Genomic DNA, 16,713 nt, shown 5'->3' with positions numbered 1-16,713 from the left:
AAAGTTACATTAAAACCCACTAAGATAAGAAAAACATTTTTATAAAAGTGCATTTTTAGTCTTGACTTGAATACTACAACAGTCCCAGCTTCCCTGACAAACAAAGGCAGAGCATTCCATAATTTAGGAGCTCTACAAGAAAAAAGCCCTTCCTCCCGTGTTGCTTTTGTTGACCCTAGGAATAACCAGAAGCACCGCATCCTGTGATCTCAGAGTGCGGTTTAGAAGATACATGGTCAATAACTCCTGCAAATAACTAGGTGCTAATCCATTCAGGGCCTTGTAAGTTAACAGCAAAATCTTAAAATCAATTCTATACTTCACAGGGAGCCAGTGTAAAGAGGCCAAAACAGGGGTAATATGTTCACTTTTCATGGTTTTAGTCAGAATTCTAGTGCCGGTATTCTGAACAAGCTGCAAGAGGGATACCACATGCTTTGAGACACCAGAAAAAAGTGCATTACAATAATCAATTCTAGATGAAGCAAAGGCACTGGGGTGCAGAAGATGACCAAAGAATGACCAAAGAACTCATGCAGTAACAGGTCAGTAAAGAAGGTAGACTAGTAAAAATGAGAGTTTTGATTCCCCCCAAAACTCCTTTAAACCTAGTGAAGAACTCTCAAACCAACAACATGTGTAAAACTATATTTGTGTAGCTCTGTGTTTGTTTGTTGGTATGGGGATGGGAGTGAGAGTTACAATGTGCTCCGGACCTTGGCCTTGCTGTAACCAAGAATTCTGGACCTTCACTAAAATAATTGAGTACCCCTGGTCTACAGTATCAAAGGCAGCACGTATATCAAAAATATACTGATGGAAAGCCAGGGTCAGCGCTTATCAGCAGATCGTTCATAACTCTGACAAGGGCCGCCTCAGTGCTATGTGCAGCACGAAAACCACACAAACTTCTCAAATATACCATTAAGAGTTAGACATTTCTGTAATTGAATTGCAAAAACTCTCTCTGGAACCTTATCTAAGAATGGTAGGTTGGAGATTGGCCTATAGTTATTGAGGACTTTAGGGTCCAAATTGTGTTTCTTAAGCATAGGCTTTATCACAGCTACCTTAAGTGCTGAGGGAACTATACCAAAGGAAAGTGAATTATTTATAATTTTGAAAATGTGGGTATTAAAAACACCAAGAACATCTTTTAATAGTTTTGTAGGAATAGGATCAAGAGAGCATATAGTAGCTTTCACATGTCGAACTAGCTCTGTCAGTTCATGTAAGGTAATCAAAGAAAAAGCCCCCATAGTAGCCTTAATAGGTGTAGTTGGTAAAATTGTGCTGGAGTCCTCCTTAATAGAGGGAGTCTGTGGAATCTCATTTCCGATGTCTAGTATTTTATTTTTAAGGAAATGTAATAAGTCATTGCAGATGTGAGAGGAGCCAATGTCAAGGGTAGGACTATTAGGGGAAGGATTAACTAATTTGTCTAGGGTAGCAAAAAGAAATCTATGATTATTTTTATTTGTTTCAATTAAATTAGAATAGTATGATGATCTAGCCAACACATTCCTATATTTAACCAGGTGGCCCTTCCATGCGATGTAATGAACGTGCAGTTTAGATTCCTGCCATCTCTGTTCTATTTTACGACCCTCATATTTCATCTCACGAGTTGTATCATTAAACCATGGTGAGCTTTTTTTAAAAGACACTCTCCAAGTTTTGATTGGCGCTACAGTAACTAAGACACCAGTCAAGGTGGTGTTGTAGGTATTAACCAGCTCATCTACTGATGAGGACTCAGAGTGGTAATGAGCTTAAGACATTAGAAAGCTTAACAGCAGTTGAAGAATTAATTACCTGGGATTTCAATGTACGGTCCACAGTCTTTGTAGATACTGGCAGATTCACCTAAAAAAGAATGGCAAGATGATCAGGGATCTAGGGTTTTGACGGTCTTAACAGCTAAACCACAAGAAATTACCAGATCTAAAGTATGACCACGATTATGCGTAGGACCTTTGACATGCAGGATATAATCTAAGGAATCCAGTAGCCTCAAAAATTCCAAGGAGTTACAATCAGAATCAGTGTCAACATGAAGGTTAAAATCACACAATAAAAGAATCCTATTATATTTGACTGTCAATATAGATAGCAGACCCCCAAATTCAGTCAGAAATAGCGGGTTTGACTTGGGTAATGTCAAGGTTAAAACTTCAAAAGATGAATAACCTTCAACAATTTCCTGTTTGATTCTAAGTTCACTACGGAAAACAGTAGCAAGTCCACCTCTCCGCATAGTAGAGCAAGCTTTCCGGAAAAAAAGAATAGTTAGGTGGAGAAGCCTCAATCAGGGAAACATTGTCATTTGGTCCAAGCCATCTTCAGCCAGACTCTCATTTATATGTTTTGACCAATTTCTAAATTTATAGAAGACTGTGTGGTATTATCTCTAATTAATGTATACACTTTGTTATGGGAAAGTTTCTAAAATAGTAGGTCCTGATATTGTTACATTTTGGAGCTAAAGCTTTATAACGTTTTTTCTCTATTTGAGTGAATACCAAAGTTTGTAGAGATGGAATCTTGTTTTTATCATTACGGGCTCTAAGAGTTGGAAATTTGTCATTAAATTATTAAGTCTTTCATTTCCTTTATTCTAGTAGGCTCATGTTAAAATTACAGTGAGCCAGAAAGATCTACAGGACTAAATCATGACAGAACTCACTGTAAGCAAGCTAATATATCCTGCTTCACATCCTCCATCCACTCAGTTAGGCACGTGTTTAATGAAGCTCACCAGAAACAAAAAATAATCATTTTAAGTGGCAAAGCCTCTAAAACAAATGTAATGATGTATCAATGATGATCCCGTGTTAGCTCAAAACCAATAGCCTACGTTCCACTAAAAGGTGAATGATTTATTATGGCATAAATCAGAAAAAGTTAAAGATGCTGTGGCAGGAATGGCTGTGTGGTCTGACGTCACGGCAGAAGAAGGGACAACAAAATCAAAAAGGTATTGTGCAGTGGCGCGGGCGCCGTTTTATTTAAAGAATCCAAAATAAATAAAATATTCAAACAGAAAACACTCGCTCACAGAGCAAAATAAATAATTAAACAAAAAGAAATCACTAACACAAAAACACAGGTCAGGCTGGGCAGATCGCCGTCACTGTTCCTGTTTACTGTTAAATTTCAATTTCTCTCCTCTCGCTCTCCCGTTCCTCCTGTCGAACACCCACCTAAAACACCCACACCGAGAGCTGCAGGCTTTTTATATCATGGCCGAGGGGTTTAACCAATTAGTAAATCATCCTATTACCCCTCGGCCACAATCTGCACGGGTTTATTAATTATTACTCCTGGCAGAGGACGAGCACCGATCTCGCCTCTGCCAGGACACGTTTTAAAAATAAACAAAACACGGCGCTACGCCGTCATAAATATAATACAATAAAACTAAATAAATAATACAAAACACTCTGCACAGGGGCGGAGGGGGAGACCCCGATCTAAAAATAAATAAACAATGTACAGGGCTGCTCGCCCTGTTACAGATGCCTACTGTCTAGTTTGAAAGATTTCACTAAAGAGATTATGCATTACATGCTATAGCCCTGGAAGAAAACAGAAATAAAAAATAGAGCTGCCATTGTTTCCAAAATCTGCTTTACTGATAACATTTAACAGGAAAGGAAATACCTATTGCACTAATATTTTTCAACACTGGTATCAAGTAACCTTTTGTGTAAGACGGTAAAATATATAAAATAGTATTTTGAAAAGTATTATTTCATAAAGAATAAAGCAAGTAATCACTTTACAACTTTGACTACTAAGTAGGCCTACATCGAGCCAATTAAATGATTCCAGTATATATTACATTACATGTGTTATCATTACTCACTTTTTCCTGTAAAATGAATGTTTATTTTATTTTTTTAGTAGTAATGTTTTTTAAAGCTAGCTTTTCCAATCTCTAACGTGTCCGGTGTTCTTACATGTGCTCTTGAAGTAGAAAGCAGGAAAATATCATTAAAAACAGAATACATGTTTTCATTAATGTATGCATCTGAAAAATGTGAGTCCTACAAAATGATAGTAATTCCTATTAGATATGATGTATTTTGTTAGCTCTATGTACTTTAAGATTAACATTAAATTAATTTAGCATTGTGTGTGTATTGAGGTTTTGGCTTCCAATATGAAAAAATACTACAGGATACATTATAGTATACAATAGAATTTCATATGGCTTTGTGGTGAATTTTTTAGACTAAAAGGATGTGGGTTTCAACCCTAGTCAGTGTCTGACTCACATACTGCTACAGGGATTAGAGTCAGTTGCCCAGTCCCACATATTCTGCAGTGTAGAAGATGTAACCAAAAGAGACTCAGGGTAGATTTACTAAAGTGTTGCGGCTGTCGCAATAGTCGCAAACGAGTTGGGCGTTTAGGGTGAAATGTACTAAACATGCGCAACTCTGTTAGCGACTTTTTAGGGAATGCTTTGCAGCAGCAGCTTTTTTGTGGTTCAGCCTCAGATAAATATGTAATTATGGCTGTTCCTGCATAAATTCGCAAAAATGGGGTGGAGAGAGTGCAAATGAGGGTTCTCGAATATTATAATGAGATGTTCTAAAGATGCCAACAATTGCAACACTTACATTTTCCATTTGTTAAGAACTTTTGAAAGCACATTTTAAATAGCAATTAGCAAACTTTTAAAAGGCAGTATGAAAAACACTATCCCCTAACCATGGCTGCTGTGATTGCAGCAAGCCACAATGGGGGCGTTTCCATGCGTCTTCTAATTTTACTTGAGACATTGTGCTTGAGCCAAATGAAAAATGGCCCTATACATTTCAGGTTTATTTTCGGCCACAAACCTGAACCTCTTGCTATTCTCCCAAACGTGCACGCGCATCGCCACTTCACGTGTAAATAACCACACATGGAAACCCCCCATTGTCTTGAACAAGAACGAGTGATTTGTAGGATTAGAAGAAAAAGGGTATTTCGTACCTGCATTACCCTCTTCGATTTTAATGAAGACCAAATTAAGCACAGGGTACAGGCTCAGCAGCCACATAATTCTTGAGCTGCTGTCTGATTTAAAAGATGACCTGGAGCCTGTCACCCAGAGAAGCCATGCTATCCCTGCCGTGGTCAAACTATTGTCCATCCTGCATTATCTTGCCTCTGGGTCCATTCAGGGGACTGTGGCAGCTGTTGCTGGCATTTCCCAGTCTGCTTTTTCTCATGCGTTGTCAGATGTGCTCAATGCGTTTTTGAGGCAAACTCCCAAATACCTATTTTTCCATAAAAGCAGGGTGTACTTACAAGCCTTGAAAACAAATTTCTATGACATTTCTGGTTTCCCCAACAGGAACAATAGACTGCCACTAACCCCTCCAGCTCATTCTGAACATCTGTATAGGAATAGGAAACACACCTATTCTATTAATGTGCAGGTGGTTTGTGATTGTGCACAATTTAGCACTGCACCACTGACTAACTTAAATAAAAAACTGACAATACAAATTAGTGGTATAATGAAACATTTATAAAATGCAAATTGTGGTATGTTTGCACTGCAACTGGCCCATCTTAGTACATCTATCCCTCAGTGCTTTAAGTTACTCATCCCATTACCTCTGCACTGTGCTGCACTTGAATCAAGGCAGAGAAAGATTCCCTTAAAATAGTTTCATATGTTTTTTTTGGACCAACATCTTGGTTCAACTTTTTTCTTTTTTTTAAACAGAACTTCAAAAGCTGTTGTGATCTAGAGAGCTTGTTCTTCACTGGCTACCAGCCCAAATGCCTCAATCAAATCTATTGCCTTTAACGTTTTTGGCATTTGCAATAGACTGTACTCTTTTGAAAATGTAAGTGCTAACACAACAAACGGGTCATAGAAAATACAGCATCTTCATGTAGTTACTGAGTCCAGTGTTTTCAAGCCAACAGAGGTTAGGGCAAACCTAGGAGTGTTTCTCCTCTTATTTTAAAGGGATGAGCTCATGTTTTGTTTTTATAAATACTCTCACTTTCAACAGTGGTTTCACACAAGTCCAAGATGAGTGCTAACCAGGGTCTATGAAACAAACAGATAAAGTCCTGATAATTACAACATTTTGCAAACATTTGATTCTGTGTGTCGGTTTAGCTAAACGTTGTTTGTTAGTTAGGGTCCTTGTTTCTAATAGAGTCACCATAGACATGTAATAAAAGTTAAATCAGTTGTAATCACTTGAATCCCTTTAAATCCATCCAATTCCTGAACCTTCCAGCTGTGTTATTATTGAATTAAGAAGCCCAGGGCCAATTATTTAGTGTCTTCTTTGGACTGTACATAAAGTAATTACAGACCTGAATAAAACAAGGTCCTGTTTGGAATGGACTGAACCACAGAGCTCTAATTCTGACCACTCTACATACACTAATGGGTAACACTTTATATTAAGGTGCTGCTTATTAATGGTTTATACATGTTTTATTAATCTACAATATATGCTTAATAACTATGTTATAAAGTGTTAATAAAGCATTATATATGGTTTATAACCATGCAATAGCCATAGACTGAATTACAGTTGTATAAAGGGGGCAGTTTTTAGCCACCTATTCAATTTTCTTAGTATGTTATGATGTAATTCCGTCTATGACTATTGTATGATTATAAACCATCTATAATATTTTATTAACACTCTATAATATAGTTATTAAGCATATATTATATATTTATAAAACATTAATAAGCAGCACCTTACTATAAAGTGTTACCCACTAAGGTTGTTCAAGCTGTAGTATATAGTCTGTTCATAATCACTCTTTTAGAAACAAGGATATAAAAGGTAATGGTAGTTCTAACAATCGGAAATCTTGTCATGAACTTAGCGCATAAATTTTAACACAGACTTCAGTATATGCAGTAAAAACACTTGTTTACACTTTAAGACAGTACACATTTAAAGAATGATGCATATAATTCTATTCATCCCTGTGCATATCACAAATGCAGTGGGCAGGACAGCATGCCAATTATCCATAATAGTAAACACACATACTAGAACTGCAACTGCTAATTATCTTCCTATGAGCAGACAGCCTCAATGATGAAAATGTGTAAATAATAAATATAGGGCATCCAATCCAGTGGAAAATGATGTATGTTCCACATGCAAGTACTGTGCGCTGCTATAAATCAAGAGTGGCAATTAGCATGTGCTGTGAATGGTACGCTTTTGTAAAGTGGGGTTTAAATAATATCCCATTACAAGTCATTTTTATGGTTTAGGTATTTTTGTTTATACCACAACAAAGAATATCTATATTGCAACTGGTATTAACATATGATGATATACTTTACAAACCATTCCCTGTAGTTGATGAAATAAGTGGTTCTAATCTGTTTTACATCACCATGTGACAGCAGCAACATTTATAAGGCTGAAAAGTTAAATAAAGTTGGCAGCGACACAAATTGAGAAAAACTCAAACAAAGCCTCCAGGTTCCCAAGGCTTGAAGCTGTTATAATTCCCTAAGCAGACACAACATTCAAACATCTTTTTTTAAGCAAACTTACAACACTATAGGCTAAACCACCCTGAATTTGCTAGGAAATGTACAACGCTAAACCAATGCATTCTAATCAAAACAAGCTGCTGTATCATATAGGAAACACACTCACAAGTTAATAGATGGCATGACAGCAGTAATACACAGTAAATTGCCATTCCAGTCTAGAATTATTGTAATGTTCTAATGTTGTTCTGTGACTGTATGCTGGACATGGCAAGAAACAAAAACTTAGACTGTGGTGTGTTGACATAACCTTTTACAGGAATCCAGTTTACATCTCAACACTTTATATAAAGGATCCAGTGCTTCCTGCAGGGGATTAGAGTATTCTTTAGCTTAGATCATATATCTATATTTCTATTAAGGACTGAGACCTATTTGCAATATTATATGCAAAAGGATCAATATTTTTGCTCATTTGATGCCTCTAAAATATGTGACTAAACATCACAGATGTTATAGGCGTAATGATACACAAGAAAATGTCAATGCCATGAAAATGTAAGTCACCGTATTAATTTGCTTCCTATAGGCATGTGAAATCTCAGCCAAATAAAATGTCCATGCACAGTACATCACAAAAGACTAGTTCAAGATCTACAGTTAGCAAAGACATGGAACATGGTTTGTGTCTGTGGCTGGAGCAAGGCGACAGTGATCAGTGGTTTGAAGATTCATCAAGGGAGAATGGAATGTTTGAGGGAGAAGGGACAAGGGCCTTGCATTGATCAGTACTTCTACAAAGTCAGTCAAGTCAGTCGAATGAAATCCAGCGACAGGAAGTAAACCACAGTTCGCAGGATATCAGCACCCCTTTCATAGACTTGAGGGGGACTTGCATGGATACAGCTAGTGATGAACCTAATGATCTTTGTGAACCCGGTCAGACAAACTAGCATAAGAGAGCCTCAACGGGCACAAGCCTGGAGTCAAATGGCCTTGTGCTTGTGAGAAAACTGCATGGGACACAGTAAACACGGATCTCTGTTTTGTGTTGGAAAGATGAAGTGGAACAGTTGAAAGAAGCTGGATAAATCTGGGGATATCATCTGCGCATATGGAAGCGAGAGGTTTCGAGTTGAAAAAAGGAAGGAAAAAGTACAAACTATTCCTGGAAAGTCTAGATGACAGCAGGAGATTGAACGCTTAGTTAGAGAAAGGAGACAGCTGAAAAAGCAATGGAAAAAAGCAGAACAAAGTCAGAAGGAGGGACTCAATCTGTTACAAAGGGTCAAAAAAGATAAGCTTGCAACATTTCTTAGAGCTGAGCCCCCACGGAAACGCTACAAAAAGAAGGAGCGTGCGAGAACTAACTTTTATAAAGACCCATTCAAAGTTATTCACCAGTGACAAAGATGGCACACTAAAAGCATCTAAGTTTGAGCTGTAGAGATATTTTGAGGAAACAAAAAGGCATAGGCTACATCAATTCCTTCAGACATCCCACCTATCAATCCACCAGAATACCAAATGGAGGACTGTGCACTTAAGTGGAAAGAGGTAGAGCAAGCTGTGAAAAAAGCAAGGGCGTCATCATCACCAGGGCCTAATGGAGTTCCGTACAGAGTGTACAAGAGTGCTTCAGGAGTTCTGCGAATCCTGTGGAAATTGATGAAAGTGGCATGGGAAAAACAGGTTGTACCAAGAACATGGCGCCGAGCAGGTGGAGTCTTTATACCTAAAGAAAAAGATTCTACAAGTATCAGTCAATTTCGCCCTATTTCCCTATTAAACGTAGAAGGCAAGATTTTCTTCAGCATTATTGCTCAGAGATTGTCAACTTACCTATTAAAGAACTGCTTCATTGGCACTTCAGTACAAAAAGCGGGCATTCCAGGTTTCCCAGGATGCTTAGAACACAACAATGTGATCTGGCAACAAATTCAATCAGCTATAAAGGAGAGGAAGGAGCTCCAGCATTTGAATTTTTCTGTGTACCGTTGACAATAATAAATTTAGTGAAAGCCTACTTTGGAGATTTGCAATTTAGTTTTTCAACTTCAGAATTCAGCACTACATGGAAATACTTAGAAGTTGGAATAATGGCAAGATGCACCATTTCTCCACTGGTTTTTACCAAGGCAATGGAAATAATTATTAGGGCATCAAAATGGGTAGTGGGAGGAGAGCGCTTGGCTTCTGGAATGCGACTACCACCAATTCAAGCATAAATCGGTTATTGGGCAAATTAACCAATAACATTGAATGGGCACGAATGCAATTCAAGCCCACTAAATCAAGGAGCATCTCTATAATTAAAGGTAAAGTAGAAGATAAAATGTTCTACATTAATGGTGAGCCAATACCAACAGTGTCTGAGAAGCCAGTGAAATTCTTGGGAGATGGTACGATGGGGATCTAAAGGACACAATTTGTGTGGGAGAAGTTAGACAACAAGCAGTGGAAGGGTTGAAGAGCATAGACAGCAGCACTTTACCGGGCAAACTAAAACTCTGGTGCTTTCAGTTTGGTCTACTACCGAGGCTGCTGTGGCCACTGACTGTGTACAAGGTTTCTTTGACAACAATAGAGAAGCTGGAAGCTTTGATCAGTTCATACGTCAGGAAATGGTTGGGAGTTCCACGCTGCCTCAGCAGAGTGGGACTTTATGGTAAAGGAATACTGCAGCTACCATACCAGTCTCTGCTCTAACCGAGGAGTTTAAGTGCGCCAAGGTCCGACTAGAAATGACATTAGTAGAGTCATGCGACAAATGCGTAAGAGAGGCAGCACCTGTGTTGAAAACTGGAAGAAAGTGGGTGGCAAAGAAAGCTGTGGAAGAAGCAAAGGCTGCCCTTTAAATCAGTGATATCATGGGGCAATTTCAGCATGGGAGGGGGTCTTGGTCTCAGTTCTTGGCACAAGGCAGCCCCAGCTCAACGGAGGAAGCTGGTAGTCAACAAGGTGCAAAAGCAGGAGGAGAGGATGAGGTGCGTAAAGGCTGTTTCTCAGGCCACGCAGGATGGATGAGATGGGAGAGTGTGGAACAACACAAGATTGGCTGGCAAGACCTATGGTCAATGGAACAGAGCAGGATCAGTGTCCTCATCAGGTCAACATATGATGTTCTCCCATCACCACAGAACCTAAACCTCTGGGTAGGAGAGGATCCCTCATGTCCTTTGTGTTCATCACCTGCAACATTAAGGCACATTTTGACAGGATGTAAGGTGGGTCTTAGCCAAGGACGGTTTACTTGACGCCATGACCAGGTACTGCGATGTTTGGCCTTAGCATTGGAAGACAAGTGTAACATGACCAATAAGTTGCCACCAGTACCATCAAAACATTACACACAAAAGACAACATTCCTCCACCCAGAAGAGCAACCGCCAAGAAAAGGTGTTAAAACCAAGCCTTGCCCAGGACAACTGGAAGCTGCTAGAGACTGGAAAATGCTGGCAGATGTTGGTCAACGGCTTATTTTAAAGAAACGCTTATGTACGGGTAAGTAAGCTGTGTTGAGTTGAGTGGGGGGCGGAGGGGGGTGATGCTGGGACGCCAGAATCACCGTCGAGCCCTCTTGAGGTGTTGTGGGCTAGTCGACAAAACACAGAGGATGGAAGGTGCCCACTTGAAGACCCCAGAGATGTACCCTACTGTGGCGGACTTTGGGGACTAAGGGGGGAGGTGGCCTTTTGAGGCCATGTGTGCTGCGCACAAGGGGGGTGGCATGTGTGATGGAATGTCCCACCCCTTTGTTTATTATTTATTTATATTATGATTTATATGTATATATAACGGCGGAAGACGATTATTATTTGTTATTGTTTCATATACAGTACTGTGCAAAAGTTTTAGGCAGGTGTGAAAAAATGCTGTAAAGTAAGAATGCTTTCAAAAATAGACATGTTAATAGTTTATATTTATCAATTAACAAAATGCAAAGTGAGTGAACAGAAGAAAAATCTACATCAAATCAATATTTGGTGTGACCACCCTTTGCCTTCAAAACAGCATCAATTCTTCTAGGTACACTTGCACACAGTTTTTGAAGGAACTCGGCAGGTAGGTTGGCCCAAACATCTTGGAGAACTAACCACAGTTCTTCTGTGGATTTAGGCAGCCTCAGTTGCTTCTCTCTTCATGTAATCCCAGACAGACTCGATGATGTTGAGATCAGGGCTCTGTGGGGGCCATACCATCACTTCCAGGACTCCTTGTTCTTCTTCACGCTGAAGATAGTTCTTAATGACTTTCGCTGTATGTTTGGGGTCGTTGTCATGCTGCAGAATAAATTTGGGGCCAATCAGATGCCTCCCTGATGGTATTGCATGATGGATAAGTATCTGCCTGTACTTCTCAGCATTGAGGAGACCATTAATTCTGACCAAATCCCCAACTCCATTTGCAGAAATGCAGCCCCAAACTTGCAAGGAACCTCCACCATGCTTCACTGTTGCCTGCAGAAACTCATTCGTGTACCGCTCTCCAGCCCTTCAGCGAACAAACTGCCTTCTGCTACAGCCAAATATTTCAAATTTTGACTCATCAGTCCAGAGCACCTGCTGCCATTTTTCTGCACCCCAGTTCCTGTGTTTTCGTGCATAGTTGAGTCGCTTGGCCTTGTTTCCACGTCGGAGGTATGGCTTTTTGGCCGCAAGTCTTCCATGAAGGCCACTTCTGACCAGACTTCTCCGGACAGTAGATGGGTGTACCAGGGTCCCACTGTTTTCTGCCAATTCTGAGCTGATGGCACTGCTGGACATCTTCCGATTGCGAAGGGAACTAAGCATGATGTGTCTTTCATCTGCTGCAGTAAGTTTCCTTGGCCGACCACTGCGTCTACGGTCCTCAACGTTGCCCGTTTCTTTGTGCTTCTTCAAAAGAGCTTGGACAGCACATCTGGAAACCCCTGTCTGCCTTGAAATTTCTGCCTGGGAGAGACCTTGCTGATGCAGTATAACTACCTTGTGTCTTGTTGCTGTGCTCAGTCTTGCCATGGTGTATGACTTTTGACAGTAAACTGTCTTCAGCAACCTCACCTTGTTAGCTGAGTTTGGCTGTTCCTCACCCAGTTTTATTCCTCCTACACAGCTGTTTCTGTTTCAGTTAATGATTGTGTTTCAACCTACATATTGAATTGATGATCATTAGCACCTGTTTGGTATAATTGTTTAACCATACACCTGACTATATGCCTACAAAATCCCTGACTTTGTGCAAGTGTACCCAGAAGAATTGATGCTGTTTTGAAGGCAAAGGGTGGTCACACCAAATATGGATTTGATTTAGATTTTTCTTCTGTTCACTCACTTTGCATTTAGTTAATTGATAAATATAATCTATTAACATGTCTATTTTTGAAAGCATTCTTACTTTACAGCATTTTTTCACACCTGCCTAAAACTTTTGCACAGTACTGTATATATTTTAAAAACCTTGTGAGGATGCGTGACTGATCAGCTAGTGATTTATTTAACTAGCTGACAGTCACGCATCCTTAAGATAATTAACGGCTAGTTAACCCCTTGGCCAGAATATAAAAGCCTGCAGCTGTCTGCGCTCAGGAGAGTGTACAGAGGAGAGTACGGTAGAGCGAGCAAGGAGAGAGAGAAATTAAAACATAAACAACTGCAAAGCATGCTGGTTTTTACACCAGCATAATACTTACTTGTTTATTTCTGTTTGTTTGGCCAATGCACCTTTTTCGCTTGTAGTGTTTTGTTTTGTTTTGTTTAAACTGTTTGTTTTATTATTTAATAAAACACTGAGTGCCGTTGCGCTCCAGTTTTGCACCGCCATTACCTGTTTTGGTTTGTGTTCCTGGTCTGTGATGTCACCACACCTGCGCACGGCAAACCATCCTGTCACATCTACTTAGCTCAATCCAGACGGTTGCCATGCTGATGCGCTGGGGAGACCGCACTGTGGTTGATCCCTGGAGCCAGCATCACAGCCTTTGTCTGTGCTGATGCGCTGGGGAGGCAAAATAAGCTGATCCCTGGAGCCAGCATTACACTTCAGCCATCAACACCAGGCAGAAGAATATCTACATCAGATGGAAGGAATGCAAATGGATGGAGATGCAGATGGATCACATTAGTTTACTGTAAAGCTACGTCTTAGTTGGTACTTATCTTGGCGAGAGCCGAGTTCAAATCAGCATGAAGTTTTAACATCTACTCTCATGTAATGGCAATCATAAAAATCAGCAGACTGAACAAGGGTTACAAGAAGTGGATTACTTTATCTTTTGCTGTGTCCCATGTTGCATGCATCACAGCAGAGAGAATTTGTCTTATGAGCATCATAGTGTATCCGGACCATCCTCCCACCTGCCAAACAAGCAGCATTGCAGGGAAGAGGCATGATCTGAGTAAACGGATACTCTGAAGACAACCCCTCTTCTTTAGCAAAAGTTGAAAATCCAGCTGATTCATCACCCATGTGTAAATAAAAATATATAAATGTTGTGATTTTGTAATACGAATAAAGAAAGTAATGCATTTCTTTCTGTTCATTTTGTCTGGTCATCCTGTTCATCATCTGTGGTTCTACTGCAAAAATAAATAAATAAATAAATAAATAAATCTTGGTTTTTGGCTTCATTCCCAGTCCTGTTAAATACTGTGACCACTCTACATTGTAAGCTATAACACACACCTGCCACATCCTGGAGAAAAGACTGATTGTGAGATAATGATTTGATAATCAAATAACAGAAATAAAGTCAACAACTCATAATGGAAATTGGACAATTTTAGTTAACAGGAAACCTGCAATCCAGAATTAAATACATTTAATTGAATCCTGAAAGCCTCAAATAGAATTATGTTCTCTTTGTTCTCTTCAAACAGATCTGGACAGCAGCTGGAAAACATTCAGTTCCTAAAGTTTTAAAACCTCTTATCATAGTGATTTTCTGTCAAGGTACAACATTATAGAGCTGGCATCAAGAGTATCTTTCCTGTTAGATCGCCATTAAAAAAAAAAAAAATACAGGGGTGGTTTCACAGACCTGGATTAGCAAACTTCTTGGACTCAAGTCATATTAGGTAGTCAAAGAAAAATGTTAATCTGGGTTTGTGAAGGTTCAATATTTCCTTTCAGCACAGAATGCTTAGTAGAATTTTAACACATGTTGACCAACAAGGAGGAATTCAAATTAAAAAGGAATGTTCAATTAAATATGCCAGGAATAGAGTCCATATAGAACAAAAATTAAGCCATTGTACATGACATTCCGTGATATATAATTTTTAGTACGATCATTGCCTCAGGGACAAACCTTATATTTTCATTTAGAGTTTCCTGATTACGTTTTGACTTACTGAAAGCTATACACCTAAAGCATTCAACTCATATTCTGTTGCCTCTATGATTCAGTTTTGCAGACAAGTAAAATAAAAAAGTGAATGCTTGATTTCCATAAAGAAAACTACTTGTTTGTAGTTGGTGGTCATTTGGGATAATTTGTCATGTATACTTTGGCTAGTCAAGATTCAGCATGCAATGCAGCTCAAACAGTATGTGTGACTTCAATTATAAGTGAGAAAATATACGAACGTCAACAAGTAACAAAGATTCTGGAAGGAAAATACATGTAGCTACCATTTTGGAAAGGTTTCAAAGAGTTACTAATGCTAGTCTGCTTATCACTAGTGAAAAATAACTTGATTTAACTGAGGGGAGTTTTTTTATCCAATCAGTTTTATTTTCTCTACATTTTCATTGTCTTAAGTTGAATGTATCCTCAGCAAATGCTTGCCCCAACAATTACCAGCTATGATAAAAATACCCAGCTATTTTCTCTGATCTCAGACATATTCCATTTAGTAACAGAAATGTCCTACAGATATTCAACTCTCAAGCTATTACTGAGAGTGAGCTCCATTTTAATTTCAACATCGTTAGCAAAACACCCCTCAATTAAATTTAGTGAGCTTGCAACATCTTTTCTGGAATGACTATTTAAGCCTGTATGATAACATAGGTAGAGCTTTGGTTGTTTATATATTAGATTTACTGGTTATTAAACAGATCATGGGAATGTACTGAATTACAGATATTTCCGTTTCAAACTAAAACAACTGACACAAACTGTAGAAGAGTCCAAAAAGCACCTGTGGCAATGTGCCCCGCCCCTGTGTGCATTTGTGTGTTATATGTTGTATGTTGCGTGTGGTGTGTTAAATGTTGGTGTATAGTCATTGGTACACGGGATATAAACACAAGTATTTAAAATGTATAATTGTATTTAGGCACGGGATTGCACATCACTGCACGTGCATTTAAAGTAATTAATATGTGAGCACGGGGTTGCACGTAATTCATTCACGTGCTGGGAGTCAAGTGAATAATTAATTAGTAATTGAATCCCAGCACAACAGTATATATAGACACATTTTGACTCACTCGGGGTTGGGTGTTTCGAGAGTGGAGAACGAGACAGAGAGAGCAGTTAAAATAAGTAAAAGAAAAGTACATATAAGTGTTGTACTCACCGTGTTTGTTTGTCTCCGTGCACCGTTTGTTAAGTGTTGGTTTGTTTTGTTTAAATATTTATTTTGGCGCAAGTGCCGTGTCCTGTTTTGTGTTCTGTCTGTTTAAACCTTTTATTTCGTTTAATAAACGCTGAGTGCCACCATTGCACTCAGCATTACTCATCACCACTGTCTGTCTATGTATTCCTTTCTGGTTTGACGCCACCCACTCCGGCCGTCTTTGTGACACGTGGTGTCAGAACCGGGACGACAGCGCCTCCAGACTCAGGCCAGAAAGGGTACTTATCAAAAAAAAAAAATGGATAGCTGGAGAGATGGCTGCAGTGAGCTGGAGGATCTCCTCGGGGGCCTGGAGGACCAAGGCTGGTGCCTTGCTTGTGGAGTATACGGGCACACAGTGGTTGTCTGCCCTTTCCAAGAGGAGGAGAAACCAGCTCAAGGGAGGAAGGTAGGGAGAAGGAAAAGAACGGGGAAAGGAAAGCTGCAACAGCAACCACAACACCAGCCGGAGGAACAGCAGCCCGGGTGTTACTGCTGCGCTGAGCCTGGGCATTCCAGCACCAACTGCCCCTGGTACCCCCTCGGACAGCTACCCCAACTATGCCCCATCTGCGGAGGTGAGCACTACCTGGCCCGCTGCCCTGTCCATCAGGAGAGGGAGGAGCAGGGGTCGCCTCAGTCTCCACCACCAGCAGGGGGAGGTAGACTGCTGCTTCC

The 16,713-nt window shown here is 39.7% G+C and overlaps 1 protein-coding gene across 1 annotated transcript in view; it reads right to left on the bottom strand.

The window, feature by feature from the left end:
* LOC131737005 (uncharacterized) overlaps nucleotides 1–16,713 on the bottom strand; it is a 104,232-nt gene that overhangs the window by 18,409 nt on the left and 69,110 nt on the right. Inside the window, exon 8 of the mRNA XM_059023424.1 lies at nucleotides 1,816–1,866. Within this exon, the coding sequence (XP_058879407.1) occupies nucleotides 1,816–1,866 (51 nt within the window). The remainder of the gene's footprint in view (nucleotides 1–1,815; nucleotides 1,867–16,713) is intronic.

Source organism: Acipenser ruthenus, chromosome 4, assembly GCF_902713425.1.
Source record: "Acipenser ruthenus chromosome 4, fAciRut3.2 maternal haplotype, whole genome shotgun sequence".
NCBI classification, from domain to species: Eukaryota; Metazoa; Chordata; class Actinopteri; order Acipenseriformes; family Acipenseridae; genus Acipenser; species Acipenser ruthenus.
The sequence above is the reverse complement of the archived record's forward strand: the minus strand, read 5'-3'. Positions and strand labels throughout refer to the sequence as shown.